The following is a 23624-nucleotide window of genomic DNA, read 5'->3' as shown; positions in this document are numbered from 1 at the left end:
ATGCAGATATTTTGTTTCCCTCCTATTTCTCACTCTGTGCTCATGGCTGTGTCAATCACTTTGTGTGAGAATTCAGGGATCTTCAAGTTTTCTTTTTCTTAATTTCTCTCTTGAGATCCACGTTTTACCCCTCTGTCCTGGACTCATTCTTACTATCATTCCAATCAACACTGAGCTGGATCACAGATATTGAGGGGTGAAAATTCATGGCATGGGGGTTGACACTAATATATTAATGAAAAGGCACAAATCCTTGCACTTTTAGTTGAGGCTTTGTGAAAGATATGCATTCTTTGGTAACCACTATTATCTATCATCTTCCTCCTGGCTCCTAAACACACTTTTTTACACATCTTCATCTCAAAGTACTTGTATTTTTCAACACCTCATCCACGTAATATAGTGTTATGATATCACACCTATATCAATTGTTATGTTCTATGATGACTAAGAGCTCTCTTGAGGTTAGTAACATTAAAATTCCTGCTTACATGTAGCTGGTCTCATAGATCAAGAGACAAATGCATGGATAATATATGATACTAATGATGATGATAATGATCCTGGTCATGATCATAGATTAATAGAGCAGAAGAGGAAGGGAAATAAATTGGGTATGTACACACGCATATACATATAACTAATTTACTGCTAAGAAAATGAGGATTTGAGAAGTTATGTGCCTTCTTAAAATTCTATACCTACTAGGAGATATTTAAGATACAGACCCATGTCTAACTGATCTTAATGCCTATATCTTTAATCATTGCATTGTCAAGTTTTCTAGTTGAACAGGTAATAACAGGGTAGGTTGTAGGGAATCTAAAGAAGTATCATCTCACCCTGTTTGGTTAGGGTAGGTTGTAGGGAATCTAAAGAAGTATCATCTCACCCTGTTTTGTTAGCTATCTCTTCAGTGACAAGTCAATACAAGTAAACAGTAGGAATTCACCACCTACTCTGAGTACCATCTATCACAGGTTTGTCCTATCCTCTTAAGAAAAGCAGCATGGAATTTCAAAAATATTCCTCTGCACTTCGCTGATTACCAATGTTTTGCCCTGACTCCTGTACTTATGCCAATGTGCAGAAATAGTATTCAAACAACCAGATACCAGCCCCCAAACTCACAGAAGATGGAGCCACCCCACTGCTTCTGCATCAATTACATTTTTCACTGCAAGGGAAGATTAAATCTAGAAGCTTACCCTGCTCTTGAAAAGAAGGCAAAGAGTGCTGAATTGTGAGCCTGCAGTCAGAAATTCAGCCCTAAAAGAATGTTATAAATAATGTAGGAGAAATTCTGTCTCATGTCCTGGTCAAGATGTTCCGAGTTCCCTGAAGCATGAAGACATGGAGAAAGGATCATTAACATGGGGCTTCCTAGGAAGCCTGCATCTAAGTAGTGCATCTACCATGGATTTTTTGAAGTATTCAGAAAATGATTTACCTTTCTTCTGATCTCAATTTCTTATTTTTAATAAAGAGATATAAAATTATCTGTCCCACAGACTTTCCAGAATAGTATCTGAAACTAGCAAATGAGGGTGGATGCACAAAAGACCTTAGTGAGGGCTTAACTTTTCAATGTGAATCAATTTTTTGTTTCAGGTTGTCTTCCCTGCTTGTCATTGCAGACTCACTGCAAATACCCAGTTTGGGCAGAAGCTGGTGTCTCCAACAAGGTTGGAGTTAGCTTTCAGTTCAATACATGATAACCAGATGGGCTCTGGTCAATATCTGGTCAGCATCGAGTCCTTTTAATTAACATCATGCAGAATCATGATGAGATTTCAGTGCCTAATGTACAAGCACAAGGAGAAAATTATACAGGCATGAACTGTCTGGGGACAGAACCTCTAATGAGGGCACTTTTTTTCATTGTACTTACATAAGGAAGAAACAATTAAACTGTGTGTAGAAACATATTTTTTTATGCTGCATAGCACATACATATATTTGCAATCTTGCTGTCTTTTCTCTCCTATCCATCACCTTAAAAATTAAGGTGACTTTTACATACATCAAGAGTACTTTTGTTTAATTCATTTGCAATTATTTTGATTTTTGATATTTGAAATGTATTTCTTTTTCTTGAAGTATAATTGACACACAATGTCAATTAGTGTCAGGTGTACAACATAGTGATTTGACAACTGTCTACATTATACTATGCTCACCACAAGTGAAGCTACCGTGTATCACCATTGTAATACAGTCGACTATTTTCTTTCTGATGTATCTTTTATCCCCATTTCTGAAAATTAGTTTTTTAAAAGATTTTATCTATTTATTCATGAGAGATACAGAGAGAGAGACAGGCAGACAGAGACATACGTAGCAGGAGAACCAGGCTCCCTGTGGGGATCATGATGTAGAACTCCATCCCAGGAACACACCTGGAGCCAAAGGCAAATGCTCAACCACTGAACCACCCAGGTGCCCCCCTGGTTTTTATCTACCATATTTTTATTGTGGTTTTCTCCTTTACATTTCCATTCAGTATAATAATAGTTTCAGGTGTACAATTTAGTGATTCAACATTCCCATACATTAGCCAGTGCTCATCACAATGAGTATCCTCTTTAATCCTCATCATCTATTTCACCCTCCCCCCACCTTCCTCCCCTCTGGTAACCATCAGCCTGTTCTCTCTCTCTCTCTCTCTCTCTCTCTGTATCGCTCTCTCTCTCTCCTCCCTCACTTCTCTTTATTGCTTTGCTCATTTATTTTGTTTCTTAAATTCCACATGAGTGAAATCAGATGGTATTTGTCTTTCTCTGACTTATTTCACTTAACATAATACTCTCTCACTGACTGATGAATGGATAAAAAAGTGGTATAGATAGATGGATAGATATAGATAGAGGTAGAGAGTATTATATTTTGAATATTTTTAAGTTCTAACTTTGATATGCTAAATTTGAATTCAATTTTGTCTCATCTAATATTTCTCCAATACATTAACTGATAAGATTTCTTGTATCATATATATGACTTTTGTTGTATTTTATTCTTTTTTTTACATCTTTTTTATTTAAATTCAATTTGCCAACATATAGTTTAACACCCAGTGCTCATCCCATCAAGTGCCCTCCTCATTGCCTATCACCCATTTACTTCATCCCCGCACCCACCTCCCCTTCGGCAACCCTTTGTTTCCAAGAGTTAGGAGTCTCTTATGGTTTGTCTCCTTCTCTAATTTTTCCCACTCAATTCCTCTCCTTTCCCTTATAATCCCTTTCACTATTTCTTATATTCCCCACCTGAGTGAAACCATACGATGATTGTCCTTCTCCAATTGACTTATTTCACTCAGTGTAATACCCTCCAGTTCCATCATGTCAAAGGAAGTGGTGGGTATTTGTCTCTTCTGATGGCTGAGTAATATTCCATCATATTTTATTCTAAAGAATATTTATTTTTTTTATTTTTTATTTTTTTGTTTGTTTGTTTTTTTTTTTTAATTTTTTTTTATTGGTGTTCAATTTTCTAACATACAGAATAACACCCAGTGCCCGTCACCCGTTCACTCCCACCCCCCGCCCTCCTCCCCTTCTACCACCCCTAGTTCGTTTCCCAGAGTTAGCCAACTCCTGGTTCTGTTGATCTGTTCCACAGTTCTTCTGGTCTCGATTTCGTTGAGTTCTGCTCGAATCTTTATTAGCTCCCTTCTTCTCTTGGGTGTAGGATCTATTTGCTGTTTTTTCTCTAGCTCCTTTATGTGTAAGGTTAGCTTTTGTATTTGAGTTCTTTCCAGTTTTTGAATGGATGCTTGTATTGCGATGTATTTCCCCCTTAGGACTGCTTTTGCTGCATCCCAAAGATTTTGAACGGTTGTATCTTCATTCTCATTAGTTTCCATGAAACTTTTTAATTCTTCCTTAATTTCCTGGTTGACCCTTTTATCTTTTAGCAGGATGGTCCTTAACCTCCATGTGTTTGAGGTCCTTCCAAACTTCTTGTTGTGATTTAGTTCTAATTTCAAGGCATTATGGTCCGAGAATATGCAGGGGACAATCCCAATCTTTTGGTATCGGTTCAGACCCGATTTGTGACCCAATATGTGGTCTATTCTGGAGAAAGTTCCATGTGCGCTTGAGAAGAATGTGTATTCAGTTGAGTTTGGATGTAAAGTTCTGTAGATATCTGTGAAATCCATCTGGTCCAGTGTATCATTTAAAGCTCTCGTTTCTTTGGAGATGTTTTGCTTAGAAGACCTATCGAGTATAGAAAGAGCTAGATTGAAGTCACCAAGTATAAGTGTATTATTATCTAAGTATTTCTTCACTTTGGTTAATAATTGATTTATATATTTGGCAGCTCCCACATTCGGAGCATATATATTGAGGATTGTTAAGTCCTCTTGTTGAATAGATCCTTTAAGTATGATATAGTGTCCCTCTTCATCTCTCACTACAGTCTTTGGGGTAAATTTTAGTTTATCTGATATAAGGATGGCTACCCCTGCTTTCTTTTGAGGACCATTCGAATGGTAAATGGTTCTCCAACCTTTTATTTTCAGGCTGTAGGTGTCCTTCTGTCTAAAATGAGTCTCTTGTAGACAGCAAATAGATGGGTCCTGCTTTTTTATCCAGTCTGAAACCCTGCGCCTTTTGATGGGGTCATTAAGCCCGTTCACATTCAGAGTTACTATTGAGAGATATGAGTTTAGTGTCATCATGATATCTATTCAGTCTTTGTTTTTGTGGACTGTTCCACTGAACTTCTTCTTAAAGGGGAATTTTAAGAGGTCCCCTTAAAATTTCTTGCAGAGCTGGTTTGGAGGTCACATATTCTTTCAGTTGCTGCCTGTCTTGGAAGCTCTTTATCTCTCCTTCCATTTTGAATGAGAGCCTTGCTGGATAAAGTATTCTTGGTTGCATGTTCTTCTCATTTAGGACCCTGAATATATCCTGCCAGCCCTTTCTGGCCTGCCAGGTCTCTGTGGAGAGGTCTGCTGTTACCCTAATACTCCTCCCCATAAAAGTCAGGGATTTCTTGTCTCTTGCTGCTTTAAGGATCTTCTCCTTATCTTTGGAATTTGCAAGCTTCACAATTAAATGTCGAGGTGTTGAACGGTTTTTATTGATTTTAGGGGGGGATCTCTCTATTTCCTGGATCTGAATGCCTGTTTCCCTTCCCAGATTAGGAAAGTTTTCAGCTAGAATTTGTTCAAATACATATTCTGGCCCTCTGTCCCTTTCGGCGCCCTCGGGAACCCCAATTAAACGTAGGTTTTTCTTCCTCAGGCTGTCGTTTATTTCCCTTAATCTATCTTCATGGTCTTTTAATTGTTTGTCTCTTTTTTCCTCAGTTTCCCTCTTTGCTATCAACTTGTCTTCTAGGTCACTCACTCGTTCTTCCACCTCGTTAACTCTCGTCGTTAGGACTTCTAGTTTGGATTGCATCTCATTCAATTGATTTTTAATTTCTGCCTGATTAGCTCTAAATTCTGCAGTCATGAAGTCTCTTGAGTCCTTTATACTTTTTTCTAGAGCCACCAGTAGCTGTATAATAGTGCTTCTGAATTGGCTTTCTGACATTGAATTGTAATCCAGATTTTGTAACTCTGTGGGAGAGAGGACTGTTTCTGATTCTTTCTTTTGAGGTGAGGTTTTCCTTCTAGTCATTTTGCTCAGTGCAGAGTGGCCAAAAGCAAGTTGTATTGGGAAAAAGAGAAAAAGAGAGGAGAGAAAGAAGGAAAGAAAAGAGAAAGAGAAAAAAAAGGGAAGAAAAAAAACGAAAAAAGAAAAAAAAAGAAGAAAAAGAGAAAGAAATAGAAAGGAGAAAAAAGAGGGGGTGGGGGAAGGAAACAAATCAAAAAGCAAAAGAAAAAAAAAAAAAAAAAAAAAAGAACCACGGGGGAGTATCTTCTGATTCTGTGTACTTTAAGTCCCTTGGCTTCTCCTGGAAGTTGTCCGTCTAGCTGGTGTTCTGGGGGAGGGGCCTGTTGTGCTGATTTTCAGGTGTTAGCAGTTGGGGGAGCTGCTGTGCCCCTGCCTGGTGCAGGGCTCAGTGGGGGTTGTTTACCCCGTGAGGCCGCAGGAGGAACAGCCCCAGTGGCGGGGCAGCTCTGGAAACCTGGATTCAGCTCCGGCAGGAACTCCGTCTGCAGGGCCTGGAGGCTCCGGGGCGGGGCCGCTGATGTGCTCAGCTGGGGCAGGAGCGTCCTCGCTGTCCTGGGCCCTCCCGGCCTCTGCCTGTCCCGGGGGAGGCGGGATCCTGGGCTGTGTCCCGGCGCCCTGTGCTCCGGAGCCTGCGCTGTTGGATTCGCGCTCCCGCCCCGCAGCCCCCTCCGCGGAGCCGCCGCCCGAGCCCCTCCGAGCTGCTCCTGGAACCGCGCAGCCCCCTCCGCACGGAGCCTCTTCCTCCGCCCGAGCCCCTCCGAGCTGCTCCCGGGGCCGCGCAGCCCCCTCCGCGGAGCCGCCGCCCGAGCCCCTTCAGCTGCTCCGGGTCCCGCCGGGTCCCGCCGTGCGCGCTGCAGCCCTTAGGGAGCTCGGCGCACTCTCCTGGGCGCGCAGTTGCTGTTACTGTCCCGGGGAGCCCCAGGGCATCCCCTCCCTTCTGGGTCCTGCTCCAGCTCCCCGCGAGCCCCTTTCCGCCCGGGAAGGTCGGTGCAGCTCCTGCTCCTCCGGGACGGGGCTCTCCTGTCCTGGGGACACTCGCCCCGGCCTCAGCCCGGCTCCTCGCGGGGCCCCTCCCCCTTGGAGGCCTTTGTTTCTTTACTTCTTTTTCCCCGTCTTCCTACCTTGAGAGAAGCGCGAACTCTTCTCACTGTAGCATTCCAGCTGGTCTCTCTTTAAATCTCAGGCCGAATTCATAGATTTTCAGGATAATTTGAAGGTTTTCTAGGTAGTTTGGTGGAGACAGGTGATTTGGAGACCCTACTCTTCCGCCATCTTGCTCCTCCCCCTGATACTCATTTTTGATTGATCAAACTATCTTGAGTCTGTTTCCCTGCTGTGTGCATCCAGTAAAGTTGCAACTCTTTTTTTAAAAAAAACCTTGCTTTTATTTATAAGCCTGGGATGTTAAGGGTAGCCACTGTATCAGTGGTCAGCCAATGGTGTGTCGGAAGTCTCTCTTAGACCCATTTTGATGGAAGGTCCTGTATCTGGTTTGGGGAATATAGTCAAAGTTTGGGCAAGTTGAGAAATCTTCCGTGGCTTTTGCTTTCTTCTTGGGTGGGATCATAAGATCAGTTGGGGATGAGTAATTGACATCTGCTCTGTTTTACCTCCATGCTTACAGTGTTGATCATGCGCATAGTCAGGAATATGGCAGAGCTTTTCAAAGCCCACATGGCTGTTTAATTTCCTAAATATCCCTTTTAAATGTTTGACTTGTCCCTTATTTTCCCCAAACAGTATTACAGCTCTTGGCAGCTGGGATTTATCCTTCTGCAGTAGTCCTGCCAAATGCTGTTGTGGGGCTAATGGACTTCTCTTAGCTCCATAAGCAATCTAATTTCTCATGGCCATAGAACTCTCACTCGCTCTTCATTGTCAGGAATAATCTACCCTGGCACAGACTGTACTAAGGGTTGACAATGATGTGAAGAAATGGAGATTATTTTTTTAATTTTTTAAATTTATTTATGATAGTCACAGAGAGAGAGAGAGGGCGCAGAGACACAGGCAGAGGGAGAAGCAGGCTCCATGCACCGGGAGCCCGATGTGGGATTCGATCCCGGGTCTCCAGGATCGCGCCCTGGGCCAAAGGCAGGCGCCAAACCGCTGCGCCACCCAGGGATCCCAGAAATGGAGATTATTGTGCACTACCAATGGAAATGCAAAATGGTTCATTACTCAAAAAAAAAAAAAAAAAGAAAAACCTTTGGCCATATCTTACGAGGTTAAACATGAACTTGCCATATCAGTTTACAATCTAACTTCAAGGTATTTATTCAAGCCCATGTTCATACATAGTTCTGTATGCAAATGTTTATGGCAGATTTAACTGCAATCAACACAAACTAGAAATAAATAATGTGCTTCGATCCATGTAATGGAATGCTACATGAAAATGAAATTACTGACACATGCAACAAATGGATGGATCTCACATATGCATTATGCTGAATGAAACCAGCCAGACTCAAAAAAATTAGATAGTTTGACCTCATTTAGATGATATTTCTTCCATAGGAATAGTCATAAGGACAAAATCAGTTCCAGGATCAAGGGTGGCAGGGGAACTGCAAAGGAACACAGGGTATTTTAGGGGGCAAATGGGACTACTATTCTTTGTTTTGATTGTGTTGGTGGTTTTACCATCATACATATTTGTCCAAACTCTTAGGGATATGCACTAAAATGCATGAAATTTTCTGTAAATAAATTTTATACCTAAACTGAAAAAAAGGAAGAAATGGCAACAAATAATGTGAATACATCTGTGTGTTTGCGCAACAAAGCTAGATATTTGCAGGCAATTTAATTGCTTCTTCATTAAGTAGTAGGAGAAGGACCCATAGCTGTCTTCACAGGGGCCCATTCCCCTGAGGTATCCAGGCCGCTAAAACTCCTTTCTGGTTTTCATCATTATCTTTTAAAATCCCAACGTAGTTTTTCTGTTTGCCATCATTTTGAAAAGAACAGACTATATACTAAGCTGTGTTAGTAATTTATTTACCCATGTGAATGTGAATAGTTGTTACTACATGTGCTGGCCGTCCCTCAAATTGTGGATTTTCTGTAAGTCTGCAATCATGGACAGAAAACCCCCAGGATGAAAATTATATTGAATGCAGTTAGAATGGTAACCCTTTTCTGAGGTTTTTAAATAGCATTTTTATTCACTATTCACAGCCACAGTTCTGTGAATTATGCCCATGTGTTAATAATTCTCTATTTCACAAAGAAACTACATTTGGTATGAGGTAAGTGACAATTCTAAGAGCACTTTTTGATTATTGCCCAAGAGGGAACTTCTCCAACTGTACTGATATATTCTTCCCTGGCAGAGTTTCAGATTAATGACTAAAAATTCAGGTTATCCAGCACATGTCTTCAAGGGGCAGGTAAGTAAGCTTTTGTCTTCCATAGACAGTTTTAGTGAGAAGTGTAATACATGTAAAAGAGCAGTGAAGCTGATGCTATGAGTTATTTGTGCTCAAAATACGATGTCATGAACATTTTTCTGAATCAGTTGGGACTTTATGTCCAATTATAAAATCCTTCCCTTAGAAGGAAGTTCAATGGCACTCATGAAACACTATGTTATGTTCCTAAAGAGGATGGGCAAAGGCATAGCATGGGTGACACTCTGGTTGAACAGGTGGTAATTTCCTACCATTTAGTATCTTACCCTGTCATTATAGGGGATCCTCATGAGCAAAGTTTGAATTGGCAGTTCTTTAGAGTCCAGAAGGATCTTCATAATATTATTTAAATCTGCACTCCCCTTTAATATTCTTTTTTAAACTTTTTACCTTATTTTATTTTTGGTTTCAGGGGTAGAATTTAGTGATTTTTCAATTGCATATAACACCCAGTGTTCATTACATCAAGTGCCCTGCTTAATGCTCATCATTCACTTACCCCAACCCCTCATCCCCACCCCTTCAAGCAATCTTCTGTTCATTTCCTAGAGTTCAGTGTCTTTTATGATTTGCCTCCCTCTCAATTTTCATCTTGTTCTATTTTTCCTTCCTTTCCCCTATGTTCTTCTGTTTTGTTTCTTAAATTCCACATATGGGTGAAATGATATGGTATATATCTTCCTCTGACTATTTCGCTTAGCATAATACTCCTTTAATATTTTTTTACCCCCATATCTCACCCTTTTCATATCTGGAAAAGTTGGCAGAACAGTCATTAAGAGGATAGGTTGTAAAATTAATCATAGATACATTTGAATCTTGAATCTGCTTCATATTAGACATGTAATTTTAGGAAGTAAATTTTGTCTTTCTTATCTGTAAAATAGTGACAACAGTGCCAAATTTTAATGTTGTTATGAAGATTAAGTGAAACATATCAATATCTGAATATATAATTCCCTTATCAGTGATCATAGAACACAGCATATTCTATTTGTTCTAAAAGTTATAGGTTATATTATCAAGCATGTCAAAAATTTATAAACATAAATGCCTTTAGAGATAGGAATGGAAAGTGAAGTTGCAAAATGGCCAGAAGGAAAAACAGGTAGACAGGAGGCAGAGAAAAGTAGTTACCAGAGAATGGGTATACTACCAAAAGCTCTGAATTCAAATTAAAAATTTAAAAATCTGTTCTTACCACAAAAGATATGTAGGCTTGAATCAAACCCTTGGTCCATGACTTTTCAACCCTCAGTTGAATCTCTGTGATGGCACTAGAGAATGAGAGTAAAGTGAGGAAGAGTGATTTTAGAGAAGGAAATGCCTTCAAATATGGGCCAGCAGGAAAATTAAACAAGATAGACTGAATTACCCTGGATTCTCATGAAATGGCTAGCATAAAGTGAGGAATACAGGAGGGATCAGAGTGGACTACATGAACACAATGCATGAGGAAAGGCCAGTAAACGATGGAGTTGCCAGATTTCAGACTCACTACACACCTTGAAGCCCTGTATCTCACCCTCACCTTTCCTGAGCCAGGATAGAGACCATTATTCAATGTTACCCAGGGCAATTTACACGTTTAATGCCATCCCTATCAAAATACCATGGACTTTCTTCAGAGAGTTAGAACAAATTATTTTAAGATTTGTGTGGAATCAGAAAAGACCCCGAATAGCCAGGGGAATTTTAAAAAAGAAAACCATAGCTGGGGGCATCACAATGTCACATTTCTGGTTGTACTACAAAGCTGTGGTCATCAAGACAGTGTGGTACTGGCACAAAAACAGACACATAGATCAATGGAACAGAATAGAGAACCCAGAAGTGGACCCTGAACTTTATGGGCAACTAATATTCGATAAAGGAGGAAAGACTATCCACTGGAAGACAGTCTCTTCAATAAATGGTGCTGGGAAAATTGGACATCCACATGCAGAAGAATGAAACTAGACCACTCTCTTTCACCATACACAAAGATAAACTCAAAATGGATGAAAGATCTAAATGTGAGACAAGATTCCATCAAAATCCTAGAGGAGAACACAGGCAACACCCTTTCTGAACTCGGCCACAGTAACTTCTTGCAAGATACATCCATAAAGGCAAAAGAAACAAAAGCAAAAATGAACTATTGGGACCTCATTAAGAGAAGAAGCTTTTGCACAGCAAAGGATACAGTCAACAAAATTAAAAGACAACCTACAGAATGGGAGAAGATATTTGCAAATGACGTATCAGATAAAGGGCTAGTTTCCAAGATCTATAAAGAACTTATTAAACTCAACACCAAAGAAACAAACAATCCATCCTAATAACATACTAATTCATCAGGATTGTGCTGAACACCCAGTTTGTGCTTTTATTTATTTTTTTAAGGGAAGGAGAGGGAGAGGGTAGGAATAGAAAGGAAGAGAGACAGTCTTAAGCAGACTCCATACCCAGGGCAGATCCCTTCAAAGGGCTCTATTTCAGAACCCTGAGATCATGACCAGAGCTGAAATCAAGAATCTAATACTTAACTGACTGAGCCATTCAGGCACCCCCCGCTCATACTGTACTTTTAAAAAATGCATTATCTTTTTTTTTAATTGGAGTTCAATTTGCCAACAAATAGCATATCACCCAGTACTCATCCCGCCAAGTGCCCCCCTCAGTGCCCATCACCCAGTCATCCCAACCCCTGCCCACCTCCCTTTCCACTACCCCTTGTTCATTTCCCAGAGTTAGGTGTCTCTCATGTTCTGTCATCCTCACTGATCTTTTCAGTCATTTTTCTCTTTTCCCCTTTATTCCCTTTCACTATTTTTTATATTCCCCAAATGAATGAGACCATATAACGTTTGTCCTTCTCTGATGGACTTATTTCACTCAGCATAATACACTCCAGTTCCATCCACATTGAAGAAAATGCTGGGTATTTGTCATTTCTAATGGATGAGTAATATTCCACTCTATACATAGACCACATTTTCTTTTTTGTTTTATTTTTTAATTACTTTTTTTATTGGTGTACAATTTACTAACATACAGAATAACCCCCAGTGTCTGTCACCCATTCACTCCCACCCCCCGCCCTCCTCCCCTTCTACCACCCCTAGTTCGTTTCCCAGAGTTAGCAGTCTTTACGTTATGTCTCCCTTTCTGATATTTCCCACACATTTCTTCTCCCTTCCCTTATATTCCCTTTCACTATTATAAATAATTATTTTTTAATAATGAATTTGTTATTGGTGTTCAATTTGCCAACATACAGAATAACACCCAGTGCTCATCCCATAATGGTTAGAAATAAATTTTATTTTTTTAATTTAGTAAGAGTTTTAAAATATAATAAGTCAATAGAAAGCAAACAATTATGACTAGAACGCATAAAAGCAAAATAGTTGATCAGATTATTCACTTGGAAATGTATATAATTGAACTTTATGTAGTTTTTAAATATGCATGTATCATTTTATTTTTATTTATTTTTAATTTTTTTATTGGAGTTCAATTTGCCAAGATTTAGTATAACACCCAGTGCTCATCCCGCCAAGTGCCCCCCTCAGTGCCCATCACCCAGTCACCCCAACTCTCCACCCACCTCTCTTTCCACTACCCCTTGTTCGTTTCCCAGACTTAGGGGTCTCTCATGTTTTGTCACCCTCACTGATATTTTTGCTCATTTTCTCTCCTTTCCCCTTTATTCCCTTTCACTATTTTTTATATTCCCCAAATGAATGAGACCATATAATGTTTGTCTTTCTCCGATTGACTTATTTCACTCAGCATAATACCCTCTAGTTCCACCCACATGGAAGCAAATGGTGGGTATTTGTCGTTTCTAATGGCTGAGTAATATTCCATTGTATACATAAACCACATCTTCTTTATCCATTCATCTTTTGATGGACACTGAGGCTCCTTCTACAGTTTTGCTATTGTGTACATTGCTGCTATAAACATTGGGGTTCAGGTGTCCCAGCATTTCACTGCATCTGTATCTTTGGGGTTAATCTCTAGCAGTGCAACTACTGGGTCCTAGGGCAGATCTATTTTTAACTCTTTGAGGAACCTTCACACAGTTTTCCAGAGTGGCTGCACCAGTGCACATTCTCACCAACAGTGCAAGAGGGTTCATCTTTCTCCACATCCTCTCCAACATTTGTGGTTTCCTGTCTTGCTAATTTTCCCCATTCTCACTGGTGTGAGGTAGTATCTCATTGTTGTTTTGATTTGTATTTCCCTGATGGCCAGTGATGCAGAGCATTTTCTCATGTGCTTGTTGGCCATGTCTATGTCTTCTTTTGTGAGATTTCTGTTCATGTCTTTTGCCCATTTCATGATTGGATTGTTTGTTTCTTTGCTGTTGAGTTTAAGAAGTTCTTTATAGATATTGGATACTAGCCCTTTATCTGATATGTCATTTGCAAATATCTTCTCCCATTCTGTAGGTTTTCTTTTAGTTTTGTTGTCTGTTTCTTTTGCTATGCAGAAGCTTTTTATCTTGATGAAGCCCCAATAATTCATTTTTGCTTTTGTTTCTCTTGCCTTCATGGATGTATCTTGTAAGAAGTGGCTGTGGCCAAGTTCCATAAGGGTGTTGCCTGTGTTCTCCTCTAGGATTTTGATGGATGGATTCTTGTCTCACACTTAAATCTTTCATCAATTTTGAGTTTACCTTTGTGTATGGTGTAAGAGAATGCATAGACCACATCTTCTTTATCTATTCATCTTTCAATGGACACCGAGGCTCCTTCCATAGTTTGGCTATTGTGGACATTGCTGCTATAAACACCGGGGACAGGTGTTCTGGCGTTTCACTGTATCAGTATCTTTGGGGTAAATCCCCAGCAGTGCAATTGTTGGGTGGTAGGGCACTTCTATTTTTAACTCTTTGAGGAACTTCCACAAAAAAATGCATTATCTCATTTAACTTTTATAATAATCCCTTTTGGGTGCCTGCATGGCTAAGTAGGTTAAGTGTCTGCTTCTGCTCAGGTCATGATCTCAGGGTCCTGGAATTGAGCCCCACATTGGGGTCCCTGCTCCATGGGGAGCCTACTTCTTCCTCTCCCTCTGCCTACCATTCTTTCTGCTTGTGCTCTCCCTCTCTCTTTGTCCAATAAATAAACATTTTTTTAAAATCATATATATATATAAATCATATATATGTAAGATATACATATACATAATCTTAGCTAGTCTACTATGGACCTACATGCATTGACTTTGGTCTAATGGAACAATGAATACATGTTGAACTCAGTTAAAATAAGCCCAATAATTTCAGTTAAGAACATAGGTCTAGGAAATCATATTATCTGGGCCCAGAGCTTGACTCTGTCTGTTAATACTTGTGTAAACTTGCACAAACTCTCATTTGTGGGTTTGATGAGAGGATTAATCATATCAAAACATAAGTGAATACTTGAAAAGAGCACTGTATAAATGTAAACTGTCAATAGACTCAGATGATCTGATTTGGGAAATGCATGTGACCTTGGATAAACCATCACCTCTTTCTGCAAATGTTTTCTTTTGCACAAGTAAGAAGTTGGCTGTGTGACTTGTAAGGATATTTTAGTTTCAACAGTGTGTAACCTGTAGATCATTTATCTATTAAATATTTTGTTCAAATCTATTCTGTATGTCAGAGAATCATGAAGAATAAATTATTGCCATAACGAAAAGGTGAAGTAAACAGGTTATATATATATTTAAATTTCATGGCAATCTATTTTTTGTTTACCAAATGTTCCTTACTTTCTCGTTACAACAGAGAATTTAGCAATTCCCATGGAGAATAATACAGAAGTGATGGATTTCATCCTGGTGGGTCTGACTGGTACCCCAGAACTTCAGATTTCAATTTTTATTGTGTTCACCCTTGTTTACCTCATCAGTGTTTTAGGAACCTGGAGATGACCATCCTGATCCTTCTGGACTCCCGTCTCCACACTCCCATGTACTTTTTCCTCAGTAACCTGTCTCTGGTGGACTTTGGTTACTTTACAGCTGTCACTCCCAAGGTCATGGCTGGGTTACTTAGAGGAGACCAGGTCATCTCCTGCAGTGCATGTGCTGCTCAAATGTTCTCTTTTGCAGCCTTTGCAACAGTGGAAAGTTACCTCTTATCTTCAATGGCTTATGACCGCTACATAGCAGTGTGCAAACCCCTCCATTACACCACCACCATGACGACAGGTGTGTGTGCTCGTTTGGCCATAGGCTGCTACACCTGTGGTTTTCTGAATGCTTCCATTCATGTTGGAAACACATTCAGTCTTTCTTTCTGTAATTCCAACCTGGTCCATCACTTTTTCTGTGATATTCCAGCAGTCATGGCTCTCTCTTGCTCTGATAAATGCATTAGTGAGGTGGCTCTTGTGTATGTGTCAAGTTTTAATGTCTTTTTTGCTCTTCTGGTTATAATCATATCTTACCTATTCATATTTATAACCATATTAAGGATGCAATCACCTCAAGAGCTCCAAAAGGCTTTGTCCACCTGTGCTTCTCACCTCACTGCAGTCTCCATATTCTATGGGACAATTATCTTCATGTACTTACAGCCCAGCTCCAGCCATTCCATGGACACAGACAAAATAGCATCCGTGTTCTACACCATGGTCATCTCCATGCTGAACCCTGTGGTCTACGGCCTGAGAAATAAAGAGGTCAAGAGTGCTTTCAAGAAATTTTCAGAGAAGGCAAAATCATCTCTAGTATTGGGATTTTAATATTATATTATGCCTAATAATCTAGTTTCATTTCTCTCATGTCATCCCATTCACATTTTAAGCCTTACACTACATTTCATTCCTGAAGTTATATACTCAACACTTGAAAAATCTGCTGTCTTATAAAAACAAAATATGTTCAAAAATATAATACTTGAACTAATGTGGCTCAAGGCAAGCCATAAAAAGCATGGGTCTTGCTTCTCAAAAAACTTATGAATGGTATTTGATTTATTCACTTGTTCTACATGCTTTTCCTCTATCACTTGCCTATGCAAACATACATGTAGATTAGTGGGACAAACAGGTCCATGAACAGAGACACATACAAGTGTTCTCTGTGGATAGGAGGGCACAGGCACATGGCAGTGGTAAATTTGTTAGAGGTAAGAAAATTTTAGGCAATTTTTAATGAAATGATTTAAAATAATTTTGAGGTTAGAATATAAATTTATGTCCAATATTATTTGTTTCTTCAGCTGAATATCTGTAGTTTTTCTTTTAAGAAAAAGGTAATTCTAAATAAAAGTGTATGCTTTACTGCCTTATTTATTTATTTATTTATTTTTAAAGATTTTGTTTATTTCAGAAAGAGAGAGAGCACAGGCAGGGGAAGGGACAGAGGGAGAGGGAGAAACAGACTCCACACTGAGCAGGGATCCCGACTTGGGGCTGGATCCCATGACCCAGGATCATGACCTGAGTCGAAACCATGAGTCAGACACTTAACTGAGTGAGCCACCCAGGCACCCCTAAACAGAGTTATAGTTTTGTCTCAACTGAGTCATTTTGTAGAAGCATGTTCACAGTACAATTTTCAAAAGGACAAAGGGTCTAGAATACAAAAAAGAAGGAGGAAAACAAAAGCATTTTCTATTATTATGTAACCTCAAACTTTCGTAATGTTTTAAAAATGCACAGAGAATATCAATAATGCACATTTTTCCATTTGAAAATGCTTTGAAGGCATCCCAGGTGGCTCAGCGGTTTAGTGCTGCCTTTGGCTCAGGGCATTGTGATCCTGGAGTCCTGGGATTGAGTCCCTTGTCAGGCTCCCTGCAGGGAGCCTGCTTCTCCCTCTGCCTGTGTCTCTGCCTCTCTCTCTTTCTTTTTAAAATTTAAAAAAAGAAAACCCCTCAGATAATGTTAGAACTTAAAAAAAAAAAGAAAAAGAAAATGCTTTGAAATGGTTAATGCTTCCCCCCCCCTTTTTTTTTTTTTTGTACTTTAGCGGTATTAGGTCATCTCTTATCTTTCCCTCAGGTTTCTCCCCTGCTTCATTCACATTGATTTCCTTGCTATGTCTCGACAACTCAAGTATGCTTCCCTCTCAGGGTCTTTGTATTTGCTGTTCCCTCTAAATGGAGTCTTCCCTTACTCCCTTCATGGTCTCCTTAAATGTTACCCTATAACAGAGGCCTTCTCTGACCACTTTTTTAAAATAGTCAATTTAAGAAACAAAACAGGTGAACATAGGGGAAGGGAAAGAAAAAATATGATAAAAACAGAGAGGGAGGCAATCCATAAGAGACTCTTAATCATAGAAAACAAACTAAGGGTTGCTGGAGGGTGGTGGAGGAATGGGGTAACTGGGGGAAGGCCATTAAGGAGAGCACATGATGTGATAGCACTGGGTATTATATGTAACTGATGAATTACTAAATCCTACCCCTGAAATTAGTAACACACTACATGTTAATTAAATTTAAATTAAAAATTTAACAAATAGTCCCTTTCTCTTTCCCACATCCACCAACTTCTCACCCTGTATTTTTCTTTGTAGTCCTTATAACACTCACCAATTGTATATTTATTTGCCTATTGCCTTGATATCTAACTATCTCTTCCTAACTAGAATGTAACACCGTAAGAACAGTAACCTTAACTGTGTGTTAAGTATGTGATCACACAGTTAAGTAAACTTAACTGTGTGATCACATGTTTTATTCACCACGTGATCACCAATACCTAAATGAGTATGTGATTCATTGTAGATTCTCAATAAATAATAATCAAATGAATGAAGAAAGTTGAGTCCAGTTGTGCCATATGTGAAATCTTTGAGTCTTTGATGATTATAGTTTATTCCTTGAAGTAACAGTCTAGACATACTTCTAGAGCATTTCCAGAGTTATAGCTTGTTTTCTGCTTTGCTGAAATACCGTGATCTATGTTCTCACTCAGTGCCTTCACTCTTCACTTTTGGCTTGATTTCCTGGAAATCTCAACAGCTGGGTATCCTCAAATCCTTTAATATCACTCAGGAGTAATAGCTTGTAAACTGCCAAGTAAACATCAGATAAGTGCTAGTTAGTAAATTGTAGAAATACATTAATATGAAATTATATTAATGTTTGCTGTCTGATTTAATTATATTAAATCAGTTTGCTGTCTGATTTAATTTGGAAAATTACTTCATACACACTGATTATATGCCCAACTGAAATGATTCAAAATGTCCATATAGAATATAAACCAGAAAATATCTGTCAGTAATAAACACAACATGCTTTCAAAATCCCAAAGCAATGCACAATCTTTATGCATTTAATTTACTCCTCAGGGATCCCAATTCTATCCTAAAGCTACCTCTGGGAATGTGCACTCATGGCCCAACTTTTTTTGTCTTTCTCTAATTATAGACTTTGACATCTTATTATTTGTAAGATTTTGCTTGAATGTACTAAGATGGTCGTCATGCTACTATTTGTGGAACACTGTGATGTATCAAAAGACTCCCTCTGTCTTTATAGTGATGCTTCTCTTCTTGAAATTTAATTATTTAATTTTATCCTTTTAAATATTTTATTTATTTACTTGAGAATGAGAGAGAAAGCGTGAATGGGAGAGGCATAAGGAGAAGGATTCTCAAGCAGACTCACACTGAGCACAGAGCCTGAAGCAGGACTCAAACCTATGACCCTGAGGTCACAACCTGAGCCAAAATCAAGTCAGTCGCTCAACCAACTGTGCCACCCAGGTGCCCCTAATTATTTAATTTTATTATTTTAGAATTACAGAAATTTCAAAGACAGTGCAGAATGCTCCCATATGATCCTGTGTAGGCTGAATAGTAGCTAAGTCACACATTTAGGAGAAAAAAGAAACACCAACAAGTGATCATGTCCACTCAATACATGTAGCTAGGTTCCCATAGGTACTTTAATTGCTTCTTCTGTAGAAAGGTGGGTTGAGGAGCTGTAGATGCTCTTGAGGGAGCATCCCCTGAGCCCCATATCTCTGTAACTCACTGTGGGTGCCCTTATATTAGCCTCTGAAATAGTGAAAACTGTCCTCATCACATCATGTTAGAGAGACTATATTGCACACTGGGCTCCATGATCATCATACATCCATCTGGTTGTTAGTAGTTGTCATTGCACTTGGGCCTTCTCTGTACCTGAAGAATTGCTGTGAGCCTGCAACCATGGCCAAGGAACTCACTTCAAGATAAAGGTGTTAAGTGGCTTCAAAAATGGTATCCCTTAACTGAGTTATTTTGTAGACTTCCTTATTTGCTATGTACAGACATGATTCTGTAAAATACGCGGAAGAAGTATTTTTACTATGTTTATCTTACAAATAAGGAGAAAGTCAGTGACTTCTCCAAGGGCACAGTAGGAATTAATGGTAGATTTGGAGCTTGGGCCCAAGTTCCTGGGTCCTTGCTAGTGTGTTTTCATCCATCTTCTCCTGCCTTAGAGAACTTGGATCCTTTTGACCACTACCTAAGATATAGCTTCTTTATGTTATTTATGGGTTATTTCATGGAAATTTCTCATTTCACACTCACTATTCAGGACTGACTGACCCTTCTTAAGGAGCAAGGTAAGCCACTATGTTCCATAGACACTGTTAGTGAAAAATGTAATTCATGCAAAAGGAGTGGGAGAGCCATACATACAATGAGCGGTTTGAGAAGAGAAATAGCTGTTTTGAGCATTTTTTTCTAAAATAGTAAGGTGAGGATGGAGAATAAGTGTCAAAACTTCCATTAATAGGTGTTTTAATGATACTTGTGAAATATCCTGCTGATTCCCCATAAAAAATAAGGTAGATGACACTCTACTTGAGTACATAATAATTTCGTTTTATTCTCTATCCATTGATCTCTCATTGGAGGTAAAAGAAAGAAAGGGGAAGTAAGTGTGAAGTGGTTCTTCTTTAAACTACAAAGGGAATAAAATGAATTATCAAGATTTAACTGCAGTCTAACCTTTGCCCTATAATCATACCCATTTTATCTCTGGCATCTTTATTTATTTTTAAAAGGATTTTATTTATTTATTTATTCATGAGATACAGAGAGAGGCAGAGAAAGAAGCAGGCTCAACCACTGAGTCACCCAGGCATCCCTCTCTGACACCTTTAAATATGCTGTCTGCCAGGGGGCTTAAACCACACAGATTCTGAATAAGTCAAAACTGAGTTTCAAACTTGAATCTTCTCCAAACTAGCAATATATATTGTAAAATATCAGAACTTCCCAAAACCTTAATTCCTTTAATGGTAAAATAAAAATAACACTATCCATTGTATACAAACACACACATGTTTACATGTAAAGCCATTAACATTAGACAGGGATCATTTTGAAGTACAGATTATTAATGAAATAATGTACATGGTATTTATACATTTCAATTTCACTAGAATTTCTTTTTTGATTGTTACTTTTCTCCTTTATTTATCATTGCTCCAGGACATCTCATAATTCTCAAATAACACTGATGGATAATAGGACAGAAGGGACACAGTTCATCCTGCTGGGACTAACCAATGCCCCAGAGCTCCAGATCCCCCTCTTTATCATGTTCACTCTCATTTACCTCATCACTCTGGCTGGGAACCTGGGCATGATGATGCTGATTCTCTTGGACTCCCGTCTCCACACTCCCATGTACTTTTTTCTCAGTAACCTGTCTCTGGTGGACTTTGGTTACTCTACAGCTGTCACTCCCAAGGTCATGGCTGGGTTACTTAGGGGAGACCAGGTCATCTCCTACAATGCATGTGCTGCTCAGATGTTCTTTTTTGTAGCCTTTGCCACTGTGGAAAATTATCTCTTGGCCTCAATGGCCTATGACCGCTACGCGGCCGTGTGCAAACCCCTCCATTACACCACCACCATGACGACAGGGGTGTGTGCTCGTCTGGCCATAGGCTCCTACATCTGTGGTTTCCTGAATGCTTCCTTCCATGTTGGGGACATATTTAGTCTGTCTTTATGTAATTCCAATCCAGTCCATCACTTTTTCTGTGATGTTCCAGCGGTCATGGCTCTCTCTTGTTCTGATAAACACATTAGTGAGGTGTTTCTTGTTTTTATGTCAAGTTTTAATGCCCTTTTTGCTCTTCTGGTTATATTGATTTCCTACCTTTTCATATTTATAACCATCTTGAAGGTGCAGTCAGCTCAAGGGCATCAAAAAGCTTTATCCACCTGTGCTTCCCACCTCACTACAGTGTCCATCTTCTATGGGACAGTCATCTTCATGTACTTACAGCCCAGCTCCAGCCATTCCATGGACACAGACAAAATCGCATCTGTGTTCTATTCTATGGTCATCCCCATGCTGAATCCCCTGGTCTATAGCCTGAGGAACAAAGAGGTCAAGTGTGCATTCAAGAAGGTGGTGGAAAAGGCAATTTTTTCAATAGGATTGGCAATCTAACATTACTGTATGCATAATAACCTTGTTTAATTCACTCAGACTTTCCCCATGCAATGAGTTACTTTTTAAGTCCCATATTGCATTTAAATTTCTGAAGACAGTTATGCTACTATTTGTGGCAAAAATCTCTTAAAAAATCTATTGTCTGGTTAAAAGAAAACTTATTCAGAAATATAATACCTGAATGAGGGTGGCTAGTAGGAAGCATTAGAAATCTGGGGACCCACTTGTCAAACTTGACTAATGATATTTGATTTATTCACTTGTTTCACTTACTTTTTCTGTGCTACATACTAATGCAAAAACATACATGTTAAACAGGTGCTGAAACAAGCCCATGAACAAAACACATGCATGTACCCCATGTAGGCACATACACACTGGAGTGGGAAATTTGTCAGAGGCAAACGTTGTGTGGCTAGTTTTTAATAAAAATAATTTAAATAGTTAATTGAGATATTAAATACAAAGTTATGCCTAATTATAATTATTTCTCTTATTGAATAATTGTTTTAAGATTCTAAATAGTAGAGTCATGTACTTTTAAATGAGAGTTTATACTTTTGGGGCACATTTTATTGTGAGATACATAGAGATAAGATCTAAATGAATTAATATTCTGTCTTGACTGACTCATCTTGCAGAATCAACATATATAATGTTCACATTATAGTTTTCAAAAAGATAAAAGAATCACCTAAATCCCATAGCTTACCTTAGGGTTCTCTCTTGGTGTTGTACATGTTAGATCTACTGAGTTATTATCCTCATGCCCAGGGTCATTCAAACTATTTTTCCTATGTTATCTTCTAGAAATTTTATAGTTTTGCATTTTACATTTTGGTCTATGACTTATTTTGACTTGATTTTTGTGAAGAGCATAAGAGGGTCTGTTTCTAGATTCAGTTTTGTATGTGGATATCCAGTTGTTCCAGCACCATTTGTTGAAAAGAATATCTTTGTTCCATTGGATTGCCTTTTGTTCCTTTGTCAAAGGTCAATTGACCTTATTAGTAGAGGTCTATTTCTGGGCTCTCTAGTCCATTACATTGACTATTTGTCTTTTTCTCCCCCAATACCAACTGTCTTGATCACTGTAGCTTTACAGAAAATCTTGAAGTAAGATGGGATCAATTTTCCAATGTTGTTCTTCTTCTATATTGCGATAGCTATATTGTGTCTCTTGCATCTCTGTATAAACTTCAGAATTAGTGTGCTGAGATTTTGATTTTGATTACATTAGAGCTATATGTCAGGTTGCAAGAACTGATATTTTTACAATATTGAGTATCCCTATTCCTGAATATGGAATATCTCTTCATTTATGAGATTTTTTTAAATTTTATTCATCAGAATTTAGTAGTTTTATTATATACACATTGTATATATTTTGTTGCATATATATATTTCACTTATTGGGTGTTAGTAATCTATTTATTACCACAATTAAAATTTTTTAAAATATCTGTTACTTTATAGATAAATTATACCTTAAATTGCAATGTCATGCCCATGATTTAGATCTGGAGAGTTTTGGAGAACAAATTATTGCTATACTAAAAATTATGATTCTATGTTTTCATTTCTGCAAACTTTTTTTTTTACTAACTATTCTGTTCCTTTACTTTCCTTCACTACAGAAAATCTCATAATTCTCAAATCGTATCTATGAAAAAATAGTGCAGAGGCAAATCAATTCATCCTGCTAGGACTAACCAATGGCACAAAACTTTTAAAAAAATTTTTTTATTGGAGTTCAATTGGCCAACATATAGCATAACACCCAGTGCTCATCCCGCTAAGTGTCCCCCTAAGTGCCCATCACCCAGTCACCCCAAACCCCCACCCACCTCCCTTTCCACTACCCCTTGTTCATTTCCCAGAGTGAGGTGTCTCTCATGTTTTGTCACCCTCACTGATATTTTCACTCATTTTCTCTCCTTTCAATGGCACAGAACTTCAGGTTTTACTCTTTATTATATTCCCCCTCATCTATCTCATTGCTCTGATTGGGAACCAGAGATAATCATGCTGAGCCTGTTGGGCTCTTATCTCTATACTCCCACATACATTTTCCTCAATAACCTGTCCATTATAGACCTTTGTGACTTCTCAATAATTATCCCAAAAATGACAGATGGGTTCCTAATAGGGCACAAGGTCATCTATACA

The 23624-nt window shown here is 38.8% G+C and overlaps 1 protein-coding gene and 1 pseudogene across 1 annotated transcript; both read left to right on the top strand.

The window, feature by feature from the left end:
- Positions 1-14833: 14833 nt before the first annotated feature.
- On the top strand, positions 14834-15777 carry LOC144293401 (olfactory receptor 5B2-like; annotated as a pseudogene).
- A 4727-nt stretch (positions 15778-20504) lies between these two features.
- On the top strand, positions 20505-21452 carry LOC144293400 (olfactory receptor 5B2-like). The gene has a single exon (XM_077864488.1). It carries the CDS (start codon positions 20508-20510, stop codon positions 21450-21452), a length of 945 nt encoding a protein of 314 aa, XP_077720614.1. The 5' UTR covers positions 20505-20507.
- Positions 21453-23624: the final 2172 nt, after the last annotated feature.

Source organism: Canis aureus, chromosome 21 (assembly GCF_053574225.1).
Source record: "Canis aureus isolate CA01 chromosome 21, VMU_Caureus_v.1.0, whole genome shotgun sequence".
NCBI classification, from domain to species: domain Eukaryota; kingdom Metazoa; phylum Chordata; class Mammalia; order Carnivora; family Canidae; genus Canis; species Canis aureus.
This window is presented reverse-complemented; position numbering and strand designations above follow the sequence as displayed.